This window comes from Chanodichthys erythropterus, chromosome 3 (assembly GCF_024489055.1).
Source record: "Chanodichthys erythropterus isolate Z2021 chromosome 3, ASM2448905v1, whole genome shotgun sequence".
NCBI lineage: Eukaryota > Metazoa > Chordata > Actinopteri > Cypriniformes > Xenocyprididae > Chanodichthys > Chanodichthys erythropterus.
The window spans coordinates 51,056,053-51,077,312 of NC_090223.1; the positions used below are offsets into that span (position 1 = coordinate 51,056,053).

At 35.0% G+C, this 21,260-nt stretch overlaps 1 protein-coding gene across 1 annotated transcript in view; it reads left to right on the plus strand.

Annotated features, from left to right (window-relative positions):
* si:ch73-366l1.5 (FILIA-N KH-like domain-containing protein) overlaps window positions 1-18,096 on the plus strand; it is a 34,712-nt gene extending 16,616 nt beyond the window's left edge. The window contains exons 3-5 of the mRNA XM_067377111.1: window positions 2,025-2,421; window positions 6,948-7,065; window positions 17,383-18,096. Of these exons, the coding sequence (XP_067233212.1) occupies window positions 2,025-2,421; window positions 6,948-7,065; window positions 17,383-17,395 (528 nt within the window). The 3' untranslated portion in view covers window positions 17,396-18,096. The remainder of the gene's footprint in view (window positions 1-2,024; window positions 2,422-6,947; window positions 7,066-17,382) is intronic.
* Window positions 18,097-21,260: the final 3,164 nt, after the last annotated feature.

Here is a 21,260-nt window from a genome sequence, read left to right on the forward strand (position 1 = left end):
TCAGAACACACTAGCAACTGCATAGTAACGCTAATGACAACTCAGAATATTTTTGTAATTGCATAGCAATGACCTTGCAACCACTCAGAACATCCTAGCAACAGCATTGCAACCCGAGAGCATTGCATCATTCAGAATGCCTCAGCAAATGTACAGCAAGGCCTTGGCAACCACCCAAAAAACCTAAGCATCAGGATTGCAAGTTTTGAATGGGGAAGTGCTACTCATTTTGTTTTCTATTAGTATTACTTTCAGTCTTGTCATTGTCATTCTCTTTCACCAGCTTGTTGTTGACATTCTGAATCACTTAATCTAATAATGGCGCAAATCTACAGTTAATCCTAAATTTAAACTCTCTGGATAACCGTAATCCCTACAGACACCAATTCAATCTAGTATCCACTTTGCTCTTGAATGGTGTAAAATGGTGCTGCGGTACGATTGAGGCCATGTTACAGAGTATGGTAGTATTAGTATTGGTTTCAAATCTTTAGTAAGTTTGATTAACAACAATAGGCGTGTGCCTGGGTGTCACTACTTGGCAGAAAAGTGGGACTGAGTACAGTCTTCATTTGGCCCCCTTGGTAGAAATCGCAATGTTCAGCTGGCCCAGAAAAACTAGTGACTCCACTGTATTCTGTGAAATGCTGTATGTCCTCACTTAATCTGAATTGTAGCAGCCTTGAATGTTCACTTATTATGCTTTGATTATGCTTTGTCACACTTCAGCAACATATATTATGTTTAAATCCATTCTGCTGCTTTTTACCTCCTGAAAAGTGCAGAAAACACAAAAATATAAAAATTCGATCTAGCTACTAAAAGAATTAATAAATGAATATTTCCAGAGCTCACTTGTATTCCATCTGAAATCTATGATGGTGTTCTTGCTGCCCTCAAATCTCCAATTTCCAACCACCGTGAATGAAGTCACTTCATAGTTGAAAGCCTTGCACAGCTGTTTCTCACATACTTAACTTGTATGTAAGCGGTTGAGTTAAGAGCATTCATGGCCAGCAGAAGCAGTGCAGTGGGTTTGGACAAGGGTTAGTCCAGAAGAAGTAGGAGCTTTGTCCTCTTGTCATAGACAGGTGCGTGTTAAGGCTGGAGGGACTGTAGATGACAGCTGTCACACAGGCACGCTATTCCCCACATGGGAAATGAAGCTCTGCAGAATATGCTGTTGGCTATGGAGATGAATGTTAGAATTCAGTGGCTTCAAAGTTTTTTAAAGTATTCTGTATCCAATGTATGGATGGCATTTTTTTATAACTTGTCTTTTTCTTTTCTTTTTTTTTTTTTTTTTTTTTTAATATTCTTTCGGTTAACATGAAGTAGCTTTATAAATCACCCACATAATAAACATACTCTTTTTTTTTTTTTTTTTTTTTTTTTCTACATGGAAACCCAGTTTTGGGTTTGTGGGTTTACCAGTTTTGGGCTTTGTTTGGCTTACCTTTTGGGTTTTATCATAATAATAACAATTCTTCTTCGTCGTCGACGTCGTAGTATTTTTATTATTCGTTTTGTTTGTAGTTTAGTTTTTTTTTTTGGGGGGGGATGTGCAGTCTTTTGGTTTTTTGTTTGATTAGTTTTGTTTGGGGGTTTTGTTATGGGGTTTGTTTTGCTTGCTTTTGGGTTTGTTTTTGTTTTCATTTTGTTTGGGGTTTATTTTGATTTGATTTCTTTTTGGGTTTAGTTTGTTTGTTTGTGGTTTTCGTTTAGATTGATTTGGTTGGTTGGTTTTCATTTTTTTTTTTTTTTTTTAAATATTATTATTTCTGCTAACATAAAGTAGTGTTGCATTATAAGACACGCTAATCATCAGTGTCCCACATAATAAAAATGCATTTTTTTTTACATGGAAAGAATCCAAAGATTATCTTCTCAGAAACAACATTTGATTTGATTAAAATAAAATAATGAATGCACATTCCTTATAGTTACTACATTATCAGCTGTGTTTGACACAGATGCATATAAATGAGATGAAATGAAAATTATTCTACCTCTGATTTCCACAGGCAGCTCCAGAGCCTGAGCCCGAGCCCGAGCCTGTATCCGAAGCAGTCGTAGAATCCGCACCTGTGGAAGAGCCCGTCCCTGTGCCAGAGCCAGTGCCTGAGCCGATACCTACCAAGTCCCCAGAACCAGTGGCTGCACCAGTAGAAGAGCCAGTGCTTGAACCAGTGAAGGAGTCTGTCCCAGCTCCAGAACCAGTGCCTGAACCAGTCCCAGAGGTGCCTACCCCTGAACCAGCATCTGAACCCATCCCTGAACCAGTATCAGTGCCCACCCCAGAAATACCATCTGCGCCCATCTCCGAACCAGTTTCTGTGCCAACCCCTGAACCAGCATCTGTGCCCGTCCCTGAGACCTCACCAGCGGCTGAATCCCTTCCAGAGGTCATAGAAAATAATGGTATGGCTGCATCTGTTCACTCCTGTGTGTTCTTGGTTCTTTTGGTCCGCACCAAAAAAGAAAATTATATATTTAGTCCTGGTTCATTTTAAATACCAGACCTAAAGATGCAAAGCAAAATAAACATCTTTTATGATGTATATTTTGCGATGGAACTTGCCAGTTATCAGAAACATTGCTGTGTGCTGTGATAAATGTGTTTTTTTTAAAAGCCATGTAAACACGGTTTATAGCCTATATATTTACTCCACAAACATGGAAAACAGTGATAGATGGTCTGACGGCAAAGTCCAAGCACTTCTCAACCTTTACGCTAAGGAAGAAATACAACACGACTTCAAAGGGACCAAGCAAAACACAATTATGTATTTCTGCTCAGACACATTGGGCATCAACCACACGGCAACTATAACACTTTTTCGTTTGCTCTTTAACCTAACTTAGATAGGACTGTTGAACAGATTGTAAACAAATGAAAGCGTAGAATAGGAGCACTGTGTGCTCAGAGTCTTCCATTCTCAGCGCTGTCAAAATAAAAGTCCCGCACAACAACCAGAGCAGCAGGACATAATTGATTGCTTATGTCACCTCAGAGTTCCTACTGCTGTTCCAAATGCAACCAGGAAAATGTCCCTAGGGGAAACTGCCTTGGTGTGCGTAACTATACCCTGGAGTATAGCTGGAAGTTGCGTCATTACCAATAGAGTTCAATGGAACCATAGTTGGCTAATGATGCTTTTGGGAGACACACCCCTGGTCAGCTACTGACGCAGAGTCTCATTTCCTACTCGGGGAACAGGGGTCATGTACGTACCTAAGATGGTTTTGGGTTTAGTTTTATTTTGGGGTTTGTTTTGCTTTTTTTATGTTTGTTTGTTTTGTTTTTGTTTGTTTTTTTTTTTTTTTTTTTTGATTAGTTTTGTTTTGGGTTTTAGTTTAGTTTTGTTTTCTTTTGGAGTTTTTGTTTTGTTTTGTTTCCTTTTGTTTTGGTGTTTAGTTTAGTTTTATGTTTGTTTTGCTTTCTTATGGGTTTTTGTTTTGTTTTTCAGGTTTTAGCTTAGTTTTGGGGTTGTTTTGCTTCTTTTGGGGTTTTTGTTTTGATTCCTTTTGTTTTGGGGTTTACTTTTGTTTTGAGGTTTGTTTTGATTTCTTATGGGTTTTTGTTTTGTTTTTGTTTCGGGTTTTAGTTTTGTTTTTGGGGTTGTTTTCCTTTTGTTTTGGGGTTTTTGTTTTGTTTTGATGTTTGTTTTGCTTTCTTATGGGTTTTTGTTTTGTTTTTGTTTCAGGTTTTAGTTTAGTTTTGATTCCTTTTTGTTTTTGGGTTTTTGTTTTAATTCCATTTGTTTTGGGGTTTAGTTTTGTTTTGAGGTTTGTTTTGCTTTCTTATGGGTTTTTGTTTTGTTTTTGTTTTCGGATTTTAGTTTAGTTTTGATTTTGGGGTTGTTTTCCTTCTTTTGGGGTTTTTGTTTTGATTCATTTGTTTTGGGTTTTTTTGGGCGGGGGTTTGTTTTGCTTATCTCTTTTTGTTTTGTTTTTGATTATTTTATTTTTTTTTCTTTTGGAGTTTTGCTTCTTTTGGGGTTTTGTTTTGATTCCTTTTGTTTTGGGGTTTAGTTTTGTTTGGGGTTTAGTTTTGTTTTGATGTTTGATTTGCTTTCTTATGGGTTTTTGTTTCAGGTTTAGTTTAGTTTTGTTTTGTTTTTGTGGGGGGGGGGGGTGTTTTGATTCATTTGTTTTTGGGGTTTAATTTTTTTGGGGTTTGTTTTGCTTATCTTTTTTGTTTTGTTTTTGGGGGGGGGTTTAGTTTAGTTTTGTTTTCTTTTGGGGTTGTTTTGCTTTGGGGATTTTGTTTTGTTTTGTTTCAGGTTTTAGTTTAGTTTTGGGGTTGTTTTGCTGCTTTTGGGGTTTTTGTTTTGATTCCTTTTGTTTTGGGGTTTACTTTTGTTTTGAGGTTTGTTTTGATTTCTTATGGGTTTTTGTTTTGTTTTTGTTTCGGGTTTTAGTTTTGTTTTTGGGGTTGTTTTCCTTTTGTTTTGGGGTTTTTGTTTTGTTTTGATGTTTGTTTTGCTTTCTTATGGGTTTTTGTCTTGTTTTTGTTTCAGGTTTTAGTTTTGTTTTGTTTTTGTAGTTGTTTTGATTCCTTTTTGTTTTAATTCCATTTGTTTTGGGGTTTAGTTTTGTTTTGAGGTTTGTTTTGCTTTCTTATGGGTTTTTGTTTTGTTTTTGTTTTCGGATTTTAGTTTAGTTTTGATTTTGGGGTTGTTTTCCTTCTTTTGGGGTTTTTGTTTTGATTCATTTGTTTTGGGGTTTTTTGGGCGGGGGTTTGTTTTGCTTATCTTTTTTTGTTTTGTTTTTGATTATTTTATTTTTTTTCTTTTGGAGTTAGTTTTGCTTATTTTGGGGTTTTTGTTTTGTTTTGATTCCTTTTTGTTTTGGGGTTTAGTTTTGTTTGGGGTTTAGTTTTGTTTTGATGTTTGATTTGCTTTCTTATGGGTTTTTGTTTCAGGTTTAGTTTAGTTTTGTTTTGTTTTTGTGGGGGGGGGTGTTTTGATTCATTTGTTTTTGGGGTTTAATTTTTTTGGGGTTTGTTTTGCTTATCTTTTTTTTTTTGTTTTTTGGGGGGGTTTAGTTTAGTTTTGTTTTCTTTTGGGGTTGTTTTGCTTCTTGTGGGGTTTTTGTTTTGATTACTTTTGTTTAGGGGTTTAGTTTTTTTTTGGGGGGGGGGGGGGTAGTGTTGATTTGTTGTGGGTTATGTTTAGTTTGGTTGGTTTGTTGTCATGATTTTTAATAATAATAATAATTTAATAATATTTCTGCCAACTCAGAACTAACATTATTAAAATCAAAAGTTTCATTTGTTAACATTAGTAAATGCACTGTGAACTAACATGAACAATGAACAATTAGATTTTTACTAACTCTCAACAACAAAGTTTAATAAATGCTTTGAAATATCTTACTTAATTACATAATTGTTAGATTGTTAATAGTTAATACATTAACTAATATTAACAAATGAGGCCTTATTGTAAAGTGTTACCAAAAATCTGATCACAAATTAGATGTATCGGTGGAAAATGTAATAAAATAAGATGTCATTCTGTTTTGACAAGGAGCCATTTTCTCTAAAAATGTACATTATGGAGGGGAACGCATTTATATTTATCTTTTTCTTTCTGCTTTTTCTTTTTTCAATTTCTTCTCGTCATGTCTGCCCATGGCTCTCTGAGCAGCAGATTTCATAATACTCTGAGAGCGAGTGTTTTCAGAGCAGGGCTGTGAGTGCTGGCAGAGATAAACACTCATAGGGCGACCCACTCAAAAACACTGCCGCTTTGTGCTCTGCGGCTGTAAATTGACGCCAATATGTAACTGGGTCCCGGTCACACACTTGCTTTGTTCCCCCAGCAGTACATTGGCCTCTAGGTTGCAGATTCTGCTGCGTTTACATCCAGACATCAGTGGGTGTGCTTACATATAACCCTAGTTTGCAAAGGACCAGTGTTTCTAGTGCCAAAACATGTCAGCAACAGAACCAGTTTGTGTGTGAAACAGGCTTCAGACAGCCGTCAATAGCATGTACACAACAGCCTTTATCCCTGAATTAATATAAAGATTTCCTAGCTGCCAGCGCCAATAACTTGACAGGCCTGCAAGTGGATTAAAGCTGGTAGGTTGATAATCTGGGTTAGGAACAGGGCACAGTGTCACGTAAGAGTTTTTAGCCTTCCTGTTGTGTCATCTGATCAGTCAGGGCAATACCGACACTTTTAACACCTGCCTTTTATATCCAGATGAAGTGTAGTTATCTCTGTAGCTCACTTAGACGGGAGACAGAGGTTCTGAGCCGCAATTTATGCTTTGAGATTAGTTTTAAGGTTCGTTTTTTGGTTTTGTTTTAAAGCTATTAAAGATTTTACATGTTCATCTTTCTTTAGTGTGTATTATATGTTGCTGTTTGAGCATGAATTAATTCTGAAACACCTCTTTTCTTATGGGAACGAACACGTCAATATTTCTCATTTAAATAAATCCCGCCCAAGTTATATGCAAAATAAAGGGGCGGGGTCTGGTTGAGTGAGTTAGTAGTGTGTTGAAACTTGCGGTTATGGTAAGGTTTCCACAAAAATATGAAGCAGCACAACTGTTTTCAACAGTGATAATAATAAATGTTTCTTGAGCAGCAAATCATTGTATTAGAATGATTTCTGAAGGATCATGTGACACTGAAGACTGGAGTAATGATGCTGAAAATTCAGCTTTGATCACAGGAATTAATTAAATTTTAACATATATTACAACAGAAAACAGTTATTTTAAATTGTTATAATATTTCACAATATTACTGTTTTACTGTATTTTCTATCAAATAAAGCAGTTTTCTTTCAAAAAAAAAAAAAAACACTTACCGCCCCCAGCTTTTTGAACGCCATTATATGGTCCATTAGAGAAAAAGGTGCATCACTCACTCTTAGTTTTATCCTCTTATTATCAGTTGAATGTTAAATCTGCTGTCCTCTCTTTAGATGTTGCAGCTGCTTTAGTGGCAGATGAGGATGAGACTCCCGCAGTCATGCCCGGTAACAAGAGGACCAGCAAGTTGGAGAAGAGAATGACCAACGAAGAGATGGAAGAGGAGCAAAGGTCAGTGTTTCCCTTCTCCCTCAATCCATCCACAGAAACAACAGCATCTCATAGTAACACACAACAGTGAAACCAACATTTCACTCTTTTGTACTTCATATATATCCAGAAATGCTTGAATTGAACAGCATTTCAAGCATGTAAAGTGTGTGACTCTACAGTGCTGAAGTTTTAAGGTGTTTATGAATATGCAACCAACATGTGCAGTATATTTTGTCTAAAATAGAGGATTACAGTAAAGGACTGTGTCAGGTTTCGTCATTTGAGACCCTGGGACAATATGTTCCCTTTAGCAAAAGCAGTCTACACTGAAGAAGGGGTTTTTAGGACCAAGACCAGAGGATTTGAAATCATCACAGGCATGAATAATAATGATAATATAAAAACAAAAAGAAAAAACTATGAATGAATGAATGAATTAATATTCTATTCACAAAGAACAGAAAATTAATACAAGGGGAATCTGATCGTGGCCATAGGTCTGTGAAGTCATAATAATACTCTGCTACTGTGGTTAAAATAATAATAATATTAATAAATAAATAATAATAATAATAATAATGATGATGATAATTCTAATAATGATAATAAATATGATATAATAATAATAATAATGATGATGATGATACAATATAATATTTATAATAATGATGATAATATGATGATATAATAAAGATGATGATATTAATGATATCATTATAATTATTATTATTAATATTATTATTATTATTATAATAATAATGATGATAGTAATATAATCATATTTAATAATGATAATTATGATAATGATAGTAAATATGATGATTTAATAAAGATATTAATGATATAATAATAATAATAATAATTATTATTTATTATTATTATTATAGCTCTAAAAATAATAATAATTATGATAGTTCTAAAAATGATGAAAATGATGATGAATATATGATAATGATAATAAATATGAATGATGATAATAAATATAATAATAATGATAATGATAATATGTATAATAATGATAATAATTATGATGGTAATATGATATTATTATTATTATTATTATTATTATTGTAAAACTTATAATACAATAAGCTCCCATCAATTAATATTAGTTATACATATATTTGTTAATCTGTTATTTAAGTATTTATTCATTTTTTGTTAATGTTAGTTATTAAAAATACAACTGTTCATTGTTGGTTCATGTCAGCTCAGGTCCATTAAATAATATTAATTCACAGTAAAAATCAAAAGTTGTGTCTGTTAGTCAATGCTGAAATTAGCAGCAATAAATGCTGTAGAAGTATTTTTATTGTTCATATTTTTGCACTTGAAATAAAACACACCACTCAGAACTTTTTTTTTTTTTTTTTTGGTCAACCATTTTAATAAAAAAAAAAGGACAGATTTATATGCTTGGATTATATGATGTTTCTGAATCATTTCATTACATGAAACCTTGCATTGAATGTCATAGTTTGGTCCATGTTCAGTATAGAGTGAGAGAAAAGTTCTTGTCTCTCCCCCTCTTTGCAAATTTTTTTTTTTTTGGGGCCATTTGTAGCAGTGTAACACGCAGTCGACCTCCAGTCCCCCACGACTCTGTGTGTGTTTGGATAAGGAGGGTGAGATGTTACACATGTTAAGCCCTCACATTATCTGCAGCAGACTCTCAGGGGCGCCGCAGGGGCTCAAGGTTTGTCTGGAGGTTCAGGCACACTCTGCCTGCGGTGGGTGCGGTTTGTTTGCTTGATAAAACATGTAGATTGAGCAGTGGGGGATCTGAACTAAAACAGCAGATATGTGAATGTTGAGTATCATGCAAAACAAAAACAAGTATTCCTCATTTAGCTTAGCCGAATGCTAATCCAAACTCCGCTGAAATCAACCACTGAGTCAAATCTAGTGCGCTTCCCATACGTGCTAATTGTTCAAATTGAATGTTGTTATTCTCAGATAGCAGATGCTAATGTAGATGACCCGCTAGGCTTCAGAACCCAGCTTTACACGCCGCCTGCTTTATCGTAATTGTGTGTGTAACTTCAGTCAGTGATTATTTCAACAGTTCCCATTTGCAGAAGTCACTAGTGTGTCTGTGTAGCTGTAGTTCACTCGGCACCCTACAGAAACGGTATGTACATAATGTCCTCTGCTCCTGCCCTTTATCTTTGCAGGATAGAGTTGACAAATGACTTTACCGCTCTTTAAACAACACCAGGCAGTATGCCTGTGTCAGACCACTGGTAAGGTATCATTTACTTCAGTTTGACCCCCTGACACCCCCACAGTCTCACCCCTCGGCCCTCCCCCATCACCTTCAGGGTGTAACACAAATATCTTCCCTTCCACTCACTTTCCTTATTCAGTGACCTCAATACCACTGACAATCCATGTCCTGACATGCTGAGTTACAGAAAGATTTCACCCAGAAATGACATTCTGTCATCTACTCACTATTTATTTGTAAAGTCACTATTTATTTGTTTGTTTGTTTGATTGTTCATTTATTTGCAAAGTCCCTATATATTTGTTTTTATTTATTTATTTGTAGTCACATTTATGTATCATTAATTCATTTTTTTTGTATTTATTTATTAATTTATAAATTCCGTTAATTTTTTTTGTAAAATAACTTTTTATTTGTAAAGTCATATTTATGTATACATTCATTTGTTCATTTTATCTAGAAAATCCTTATTTATTTGTAAAGTCTGTTTTATTTTTAAATCATTTTTAAAAGTCCCTATTTATTCAGTATTTATTTGTTTGTAAATTTGCCATTTGTTAATTTATTTGTTTGTAAAGTTATTGTTTGTTTATTTAAGTCACTATGTTGATTTGTTTGTAAAGTTATTGTTTGTTTATTTATTCAAGTCACTATGTTTATTTGTTTGTAAAGTCATTATGTTTATTTAAGTCACTATGTTTATTTGTTTGTAAAGTTATTGTTTGTTTATTTATTTAAGTCACTATGTTTATTTGTTTGTAAAGTCATTATTTGTTTATTTATTTAAGTCACTATGTTTGATTGTAAAGTCATTATTTATTTAAGTCATTATTTATTTAAGTCACTATTTATTTAAGTCACTATTTGTTTACTTATTTATTTGTAAAGTAATTTATTTAAGTCACTCTGTTTGATTGTAAAGTCATTATTCATTTAAGTCACTATTTATTTATTTATCTATTTATTTAATGCACTATTTGTTTACTTATTTGTTTGTAAAGTCATTATTTGTTTGTCACTATTTGTTTGTTAGTCATCATTTGTTTGTTTGTATGTAAAGTCACTATTTTTTGTTTGAAAAATCATTATTTATCTTTATTTGTAGTCACTTTTTACTCATTTGTAAAGTCACTGTTTGTTTATTTGTTTGTAAAATCGTTATTTAAGTCACTATTTGTTTATTTGTTTGTAAAATCATTGTGTTTAAGTCACTATTTGTTTACTTATTTGTTTGTAAAGTTATTTTATTTGTCACTATTTGTTTATTTATTTAAGTCACTATTTGTTTAAGTCACTATTTGTTTATTTGTTTGTAAAGTCATTATTTGTTTATTTATTTAAGTCACTATTTATTTATTTAAGCCACTATTTTACTTATTTGTTTGTAAAGTCATTATTTATTTGTCACTATTTTTTTATTTATTTAAGTCACTATTTGTTTAAATGTTTGTAAAAATCATTATTTGTTTGTCACTATTTGTTTATTTGTTTGTAATGCCATTATTTAAGTCACTATTTGTTTGTTTGTGATGCCATTATTTGTTTAGTCACTATTTGTTTATTTATTTGTTGGTAAAATCACTTTATTTATTTATAAAGTCATTTATTTATTTATATGTAGTCGCTATTTACTCATTTGTAAAGTCACTGCTTATTTATTTGTAGTTACTGTTTATTCCTTTATTTGTTTGTAATGTCACTGTTTCATCATTATTCATCTTTATTTGTAGTCACTTTTTACTAATTTGTAAAGTCACTATTTATTTAATTGTTTGTTAAAAATACATTTGTTCATTTATGTATATATTTCTAAAGCCACTGTTTATTTATTTGTTTGTAAAGTCATTATTTATTTATTTATTTATTTTTCCTTTTGGAGCTACATGTCTTACCTGGAAAAGAGAAGCCTGGACATTCTCCAAACGTCTATTTTTGAGTTCCATGAATGAAAGACAATAATATGACATGAAAGTGGGTAAATAATGTCAGAATGATCATTTTTGGGTGAACTGTCCCTTTAACACTGTGATCCATCTGCTTCATAGTGTTTTAGATCACTCTGTCTTCTGCACATTATGGATTACATTGACCAGTGGACTGTCCAGTAGTCTCCACTTAGGCTCCTGGTCTCTTCCTGGTCAAAAGATGAGCTGTGTTCACAAAGCAGAGTGTCTGCATGTGTTCTGCATCTGTCTGAAAGCACACACACACACACACACAGACACAGACACAGGCCCTGCCTGGAGCTCAAGGGATTCATTATTGTGACGCACACATTACTAGGGAAAAGCTCACAGATGCAGGTCACTGAACACACATGAAGGCATGTGTATTATGAGCAGTGCAGAGAATTATGGATATTAATAGCCTTCCTGATGAACAGTAATTTGCCTAAGTCGGAGAACATGCTTTTGATGGAGAACACATGATGCTACTTGGAATGTTAAGCAAAATAGTATATGAATCAAAATAAGTTATAGCTTTTTTTATACATAACTAGCCTATATTAAAGGAGTGTATTTATAATCACGCAATGGCCCCAAAATGTATTTTGTATCCCCTTTTAATTAGAGTGAATGAGTCGAATTCGACATGCCACACAGAATACTGAGCTGAAATTCAAGATGAGTTTCAACACGTTTGCATAAAACACAATTATTACATTTGAATTTATTCCTTGATATGTAGAATATTATTCCCTGCTGATTAGACACATTTACATAAACTAAGTTCACTACTGTCAAAACCATATATAGCCATCAAAACAACTGTCAGACAGTACCATAAAACATCCAATCTCCACTTCGCACTTTTCCTGTGAATTAATCACCAGCTATGTTTCCATTCACCTATTTTTAATGCGCATAAAAAACTTGTGCTCTTAATTGAGGTGATACATTTTTTTTTTTTATCCAATAAGTCATGCGCATAAACTATGATGGAAACACATTTACTGAATAAATCCCTCGATGTGCAACAAAAAAAACTTAAGTGACTTTGCCTCAACAGAGGATATGATTGGATGACTAACCAGTGACCAATCGCATTGCAGCATATCAAATGTTGGTTTGGTCGTTCTGAAAAGCCTGAGCCAAAGTCTGTCATCAGAATGATTTGGTTTAATTCCCTCTCAGAAGCGTCTCAAATGATTGCATTCACTAACACCAGCAGCATACGAAGGCAAGATAACATGACTGCGTTTGAGTTTAATCTGCATGGTCTGAGACGTCATTTCTGATGTGTGAAATAAAGAGCCACAGTTTCTTCCCCGATTGCAGCAACTTTTTATTACAGATATTTATCCCAGAAGTGACGATTTTGTTATCTTGAACACGTGATGTTTTATGCATTATTTCAATTTTGCGCATAAGTTAAATTCGCAAGTTTGGATGTAAACATAGCCAGTGATTCAAGTTTGTTTTTGTTTTTTTTAATAGGATTGCTGGTAATATACACCACCTATAACAATTTGTATGAGAACATGCATTTCATTCTGAAAAATGTAACATATTAATAAAACCTACATGAATTTAATTCCAGTTGAATTCCACGTCCTTAAGTTTGAATTAGTTTTGTTTACATCCTAAATTGATATTCTTAATCTGACACTCATTTCTGAAGGATGCACAACACTGGCTTTCCATATAGACCAACTCAAAACAATTCTATAATGCATTATTATGGTCATGTAGGAGGTTTAGCGTGTTGTAATTTTCTGCTGATCAAGTAATGCATACATAATCGTTTGCCTTGTTTTAGTAATAGATTGTCCCAGTCAAAGATATATTTAGAGGACATTTACTGTACCTTAATCAAATAACAGATTATATTATTTAAAGAGGATGAGAAGTGCTGAAAATACTTCTTTAGCAAGTTAAATCTGAAATAGTACTATTCTTGTCTTGTTTTCTGACTGCAGACTTCCTGTCTGCGTGTCTTGCATGTGTTTTTGTACTATTCTTGTGCTCTGCATGGGAAACAATGGCACATTCAGAGAATATTAAATCATATCATACTTTTCTTTTTTTTATATATATATATATATATATATATATAGATGTTAATTTTTTTTTTGTACCCTGAGGTTTTTCATGAGCATTTGTCCAGCCTCTATCTGATCCTTTGAGAAAAACGACATGTTGCTGAACACTCTAGGCGTCATTGATGTGTAAATGTGGGCAGTCATGTGTTGATACACATAATGTGTACAGGTTTTCATTGTACACCAGGCTCCTTTATCTCAAAACATCAAGGAAAATTGATTCCTCATGATATGACGCCTTTGTGGGTCACGACAGCACGTGCTTCAAATCATTTGGATTTGCCGTAACAAACTAAATTTGTCTAATCTACTAAATATGATTGCATGAAAACAAATGTGTTTGTTAGGACACTTTACTAACATGACTACAAGCGTGTCTCCTGAATGTTTCCACCGCCTCCAACCGCTGCACGACTAACACGCTCTGCCAAGCCTTAACCAGTAATATCACAACACCAGAGCTGCCAACGGTGAGTGACATGCTCCTTCATCTGTTCATCTCTCATAACAAAGTCAAATCAATGGCTCGTCTCAGGAGTGGTAGAGCTTAAAGGTACACTATGTAACTGTTAAACTAAAACTGCATGCATTTTGTGGAAGAACATTTTGGTTGTGCTTCTGCATGACTGTGTGGATGAATATGGTTATCCTACTGCTCCTAAAACATTCATTATTAGGCTTAAGAGATATAACCAGTTTAGATGGAAAGGATCTCAAGCTGATTAGCTGAAGACGTTACTTTAGTTTTATCCATTAATAGACACGACATTTCTTTGAAAATAAATTCCAGCGCAGAGCTACAACAAACATAATGAAAAGAGCCTTCTTAATAGATTATGCTTTACAATGAACTTTGTTAGAGAGCTACATATTATGGCAATTTATCTGTTCAATAAAATACCTGCGTAATAAAAACGGCATCTCTGCGACACTTTTACGACATTTCAGATCCCTCAGTTCTCGTAAAAGCCAAGCCGATGTTGATTCTTGTTTTATTACGAGCTCTACATTCTCTTTTCGCTAGCAGACTTGCAACTTTTCTCTCTTTACGGATATGAGGAGATGCGCATGGACGAGTGACTTATGTAGTTTCCTGCAAAAACCATCCCGCTATAGGTGTAAAATATAAACGCTTATATTAGGCTTAACGTAGTGAATCAGGCTAAGGCAAAAACATATTTTAGAAGTAAGGATTTATGTATTGACTCATAAATTGTATTACTTTTGAACAAAATAAGTTACATAGTGTACCTTTATTATTATAAAAAAAAAGAAATTACAGTCATTTCAAGGCAAGACAAGACACTACAGGCAAATCCATTGTTTTTTCAGGCACTGGTCAGTTTTGAGACTTTGGACTGTTTTACTTCCATAACGTTGTTTTTCAGAACAGTGGAAAACATTCAAAATACACATTCAAGTGTTTTTTGTTTTTTTTTGTTTTTTTAAAAAACACTTTATCTATCTGCATCTGTAGATTTCAGTTACAATACCATTTTCTCAAAATTAGTTTATATAAAGTATATAGATATAGATATACAGTGGGTACGGAACGCATTCAGACCCCCTTAAATGATTTTAGCAAATGGCTGCAATATGACAAAGAGTGAAAAATTTAAGTTCATTTTTTTTCCTCATTAATGTACACACAGCACCCCATATTGACAGAAAAACACAGAATTGTTGACATTTTTGCAGATTTATTAAAAAAGAAAAACTGAAATATCACATGGTCCTAAGTATTCAGACCCTTTGCTCAGTATTTAGTAGAAGCACCCTTTTGATCTAATACAGCCATGAGTCTTTTTGGGAAAGATGCAACAAGTTTTTCACACCTGGATTTGGGGATCCTCTGCCATTCCTCCTTGCAGATCCTCTCCAGTTCTGTCCGGTTGGATGGTAAACGTTGGTGGACAGCCATTTTTAGGTCTCTCCAGAGATGCTCAATTGGGTTTAGGTCAGGGCTCTGGCTGGGCTATTCAAGAACAGTCACAGAGTTGTTGTGAAGCCACTCCTTCGTTATTTTAGCGGTGTGCTTAGGGTCATTGTCTTGTTGGAAGGTAAACCTTCGGCCCAGTCTGAGGTCCTGAGCACTCTGGAGAAGGTTTTCGTCCAGGATATCCCTGTACTTGGCCGCATTCATCTTTCCCTCGATTGCAACCAGTTGTCCTGTCCCTGCAGCTGAAAAACACCCCCACAGCATGATGCTGCCACCACCATGCTTCACTGTTGGGACTGTATTGGACAGGTGATGAGCAGTGCCTGGTTTTCTCCACACATACCGCTTAGAATTTAAGCCCAAAAGTTCTATCTTGGTCTCATCAGACCAGAGAATCTTATTTCTCACCATCTTGGAGTCCTTCAGGTGTTTTTTTCATGTGTCTTGCACTGAGGAGAGGCATCCGTTGGGCCACTCTGCCATAAAGCCCCGACTGGTGGAGGGCTGCAGTGATGGTTAACTTTCTACAACTTTCTCCCATCTCCCGACTGCATCTTTGGAGCTCAGCCACAGTGATCTTTGGGTTCTTCTTTACCTCTCTCACCAAGGCTCTTCTCCCCGATAGCTCAGTTTGGCCGGACGGACAGCTCTAGGAAGGGTTCTGGTCTTCCAAACGTCTTCCATTTAAGGATTATGGAGGCCACTGTGCTCTTAGGAACCTTAAGTGCAGCAGAAATGTTTTTGTAACCTTGGCCAGATCTGTGCCTTGCCACAATTCTGTCTCTGAGCTCTTCAGGCAGTTCCTTTGACCTCATGATTCTCATTTGCTCTGACATGCACTGTGAGCTGTAAGGTCTTATATAGACAGGTGTGTGGCTTTCCTAATCAAGTCCGAATCAGTATAATCAAACACAGCTGGACTCAAATGAAGGTGTAGAACCATCTCAAGGATGATCAGAAGAAATGGACAGCACCTGAGTTAAATATATGAGTATAACAGCAAAGGGTCTGAATACTTAGGACCATGTGATATTTCAGTTTTTCTTTTTTAAACAAAAATGTCAACAATTCTGTGTTCTTCTGGCAATATTGGGCGATGTGTGTACATTGAGGGAAAAAAAAGAAAAATGATTTTTCGCAAATGACTGCAATATAACAAAGAGTGAAAAATTTAAGGGGGTCTGAATACTTTCCGTACCCACTGTATATATATAGATATCTTTTTTTTTTTTTTCTGAAGGTTTTTACATAGGGGTTTGATCATATATTTTTCATATATTGTAACATTTTATTCCTAAAAAACATTTTATTCCTTTTTCTGATTTATGCCATGGTAAAAAGAGAAAACCCTCTTTGTAAAAACCTTTTAATATGCCAACAAAATGAAACAAGAATTTTGAAACTGATCCAATGTTTACCTTGTTATGCTGAACATTTATGCAAATTAGTGCATATTTCATTAGATAATGCTTCATTTGCATATCTAAACATAACATTGCAGAATGTAATGCAAAAACAATTGTCTCAATGTACTGTGATCAATCAACTGGTGAAAGTATGAAGATAGCTATTAGTATAAATGTTTACCCTGTTGACCTGAAGTATTTTGCTGTTTAATTTAATTTATATAGAACTCTGGGGTTCTTGACTCAATTTTAAAGAACGTTTTATACCAAAAGTGTTCAATATAAGGAGAAATGTCTTAAATGATCGCATAATACCTTTATGTTTAGTGACTTTATTTAATCTTTTTATAGTGCTAAAGTATGTTTATGAGCGGTTTAGTTCATAAAATTTAATGAAAATGAAATATGAATTAAAACAAAATTAATTAATTGAAACTAAATCCATAAAATGGTCCCATGATGGGAACTTATAAAAGGTTGTAGATATGAAGCACCTGACAGAACCCTTTAAGGTTCAATTCTTGTAAGAGTGTAAATTAGTGGTCAGTGTATGATGGTTCTGTTTTGGCCTGTAGTCTGTTTCTCTGAGGCTGTGCTAGTTTGAATTCATGCATGTGTTTGTATGTGGAGGGACTGTGTGTACCCAAAGAAGTTCATGTTTTAACGGTTTACCAGGCTGTGGCTTTAGAATACTGAATATTCTTGTATTTTTCTTTTTCAGAGTTGCTGAGTAAGCAGAAATCAAAGCATGGGGAAAAGTGTGTGAACCTTGAGGACCTTTGTGGAGTGACGACTTCGTTTAACTGTGATGGAAACTTTGTTTTTTTTTCTCTCTCTCTCTCTCTCTCTCTTTTCTGTACAGGCCACTTTGCGTTTCTGCCTGTGAATAGCAAGCTTATTAAAGCAAAACACCAAAGAACATTAACATAGAAAAATAGGTTCCTGCTCTTCTGAAATACCATCACGCCCTCTTGTGGACACAAACAAACACACAAACAAACAAACACACACACACCGCTATGACCATCACAGGCTGATGGGAAATGTGCTCACATTGCAGTCAGACATCAGTATGAAATGTAGTAAGCATATGGATTTTTTTGTTGTTGTTGGTAGTTTAAAAAAAGGTGAATCTCATAAAAACATTTTAATGTCTAAGTGACATTTCACCCCAGAATCAGAAGGGACTGGGTTAAAAAAAGTATGTTCAAAGGATGCATAAAAAAATGAAATTAAGCCCTTTTAGTGTTTTTGCAGTATAAAAAGTAATTTTCACAGTAATATATTTTTTGATCATTTCATTTCAATCAGCATAATGGCAGTACAAGTTATTATTGTAAGCATTATTGTAATGGGAATATAAATTAGATTTTGCAGTGAAATGTGACTTTGACAGTGTTTCGTGAGATTCATCCTAATGGCTTTTGTAATATCAATAAAGAGCCGAATTTGATTAATGTCTGTTGTGTCATCATTTCTTCTGATACATTGCAACACAAAGGAACTCCAAACTAAATTTCCTTCAGTTATGCCCTTTTTGAGCTGAGACGAAGCATCGGTGAATGATGAATACTGCAGATAGCCGTTTGTGTGTGATTGTTCTTTATGCTGTTGTGTTTGTGTTGTAGGGTTCAGCAGGAGCAGCTGGCTGCCATCTTCAAACTGCTCCGAGAGAACCAGGACACATTCGGAGAGATGACGGAGGGAGACATGGAGGAACAGCTCAAGCTTTACTCTCTTTAGTCTGTACACACACACACACACACACACACACACAGTTTCATAAAGGACAGAATATGGGCTCGTCACCCTGCGTACGCCCCTGGGTTAACATCTGTATCTCTCATGTTCTGTTTCAGTTTACACACTTTTATGCTTGGGGTGACAGATACTCCAACTGTGGTTTGAGGGTTAAACTGTGTTTAGCTCTTGTAAAACTTGTCATTTGAAAAGGGGTTCGCTTTCAATTGTAAAACAATAGTGTGAAAAGCTCAGCTTGATCTCCTGACTTTATCCAAACATGATCACTGTTTAAAACTTTTGCTGTATGCCACACAGGAAATGTTCATCTGACACGGTCGTGAGAACACTACATTTCCCATTCACGCACTAAAATACTAGAAAATATGAAGTTAAATAATATTCGTTTGGATTCTTGTTTTTCTTTTGGTTTTATGAAAAAATGCTTCATAATCATTCAGATCTATTATATAGAATGCAAATGGCATATTCTGAATGTTTTACTATGTTGCATTTTCTAAGTAGATTATAACTTTTGTTTGTTTATATTTACTTGAAGAAAAAAATATAAATATATATAAATATTATTGTTGTTCATTCAATATTAAGTTATTTATTGGGAAAATTACTTTTGTTTTACAATATTGCTTTACTCCTTTACAAAGCACAGAAGGTTCGGTTAAAGGGATAGTTCACCCAAAAATGAAAAATTACCCCATAATTTACTCTCCTTAAAGCGATCCTAGGTGTATATGACTCACAATCTGAGATATATTAATAAATATCCTGATGCATCCGAGCTTTATAATGGCAGTGAGTTTGAGCTGAAGAAAGTGTCTCCATCCATCATAAACGTACTCCACAGGCTCCGGGGGGTTAATAAAGGCCTTCTGATATGAAGTGATGCATTTATGTAAAAAAAAAAAAAAAAAAATCCATATTTAACAAGTTATGAAGTAAAATATCTAGCTTCTGCCAGACCGCCTTCCGTATTCAAGTTACGAAGAAAGTGTAAACTGGTGTTGCTTTTTCTGTAAGTTGAATAGGGAAAGCGTAGGACGTAGTATAAGCATTTTCAACTGTGAGAGGTTTACACTTTCTTCGTAAGCTGAATATGGAAGGCGGTTTGGCGGAAGCTAGATATTTTACTTTATAACTTGTTAAATATGGATATTTTTTATTTTAGTTTTTTTACACAAACGCATCGCTGCGCTTCAGAAGCCCTTTGTTAAACTCCCAGAGCCGCGTAGAGTATGTTTTATCATTGATGAATGCACTTTTTTGGACTCATCCTCCAATCACTCCCATTATAAAGCTTGGCAGAAAAAAGAAAGTCATATACAATTAGGATGGCTTGAGGGTGAGTAAATTATGGGGTAATTTTCATTTTTGGGTAAACTATCCCTCTAAGCACTAGGAGAAATGGTGGTGGGAGTTTCCGGTGTAGAGAAACTGGAGCGTGAGAGAGTGGTTTATTTTGGATTATTTTTGTATGTATGAGGTATTAAAGACATTCGCCCATAGGTGTGTGTTTTAACCGCTCACAGGAACAAACATGCAGCAGCTAATATTGTGCAGGAAAACAAGTCAGTCTCTCCACCTACTGCCCCCCGATACTTGTTCAGGCATGTCTTGACTTGTCTAGGCTTGTTCAAGGAGTGTTGGTACAACTCTCTTAAAAAAGTAATGTTACGTTACTTATGCATTACTTTTTCCTCACCTGGGCTGGCCTTGCTCATTTGTTTTTTAATTACAAAAAAGTTCTATTTTTGGCAAATGTAAAGGCCTTTTCACACCAAAAGTGAATAAGCTGAAGGAAATGCAAATTCACACCTGTACAGTAGAGGGCGCAGCTCAGACAAACCTTTCAGCTGTGCTGCCGTTCTGGATCACAGAAGAATAAAGAACGCAGGAGAAGAAAGTTCAACACACTTATTTCAATACTGCAATAAAAACAAACAAAAAAAATTGTGATGTTAACTTATTTTTGCTAATTGGTATGGTTAAATTGAATCCTCGAATGTCAGCAGGTCAGCAGCAAAGACACTGCTTAATAAAGTGAGATTAATTACATAAAGTATATTCTTATTTTACATATTTTAATGATTGCAGTTTTGCATAATCTTTTTTATTCTTTTTGAGGAATGGTGAATCTGTTTTATGTAAGAGTGAGATGAGTAAATGCATGCTCACATTCAGAAGTACAATAACCATCATGTGTACACGGCGCTCACGCTTACGCAATGCTTGAAAAAAGTAATTAATTACATAACTCAGGTTACTTGTAATGCGTTACAAATGCGTTATATAGCGCTTTTCTCTGCACTTAAAGCACCTTACATGGAAGGGGGAATCTCCTCCACCACCACCAATGTGCAGCACCACCTGGATGATGCGACGGCAGCCATATTGAACCAAAACGCCCACCACACACCAGCTTTTTAGTGGAGACAGAGTGATGAAACCAATCAGTATATTTGGGGATGATTAGGAGGCCATGATGATGGACAGAGGCCAAAGGGCAAATTTGGCCAGGATGTCGGGGTTACACCCCTACTCTATTTTCAAAGGACCTCCAGGGATTTTTTATGACCACAGGGTCAGGACTCATGGATGGTGCTTGTTTCAGTATAGTGTCCCCATCTCTACCCTGAGGCATTAGGACCCACGCAGACCACAGGGTGAGCACCCCCTACTGGCCTCATTAACACCTCTTCCAGCAGCAACCTAAGCCATGTTTCCACCGAAATTAACCGGAACAATTGGTCCCAGGAACTTTTTTCCCCCCAGATCTATTGCTAGCTGCATTTCCATGGCGCTCCGCGAGAATTAGTCCGGTGACGGACTTTCCGGTTTCTG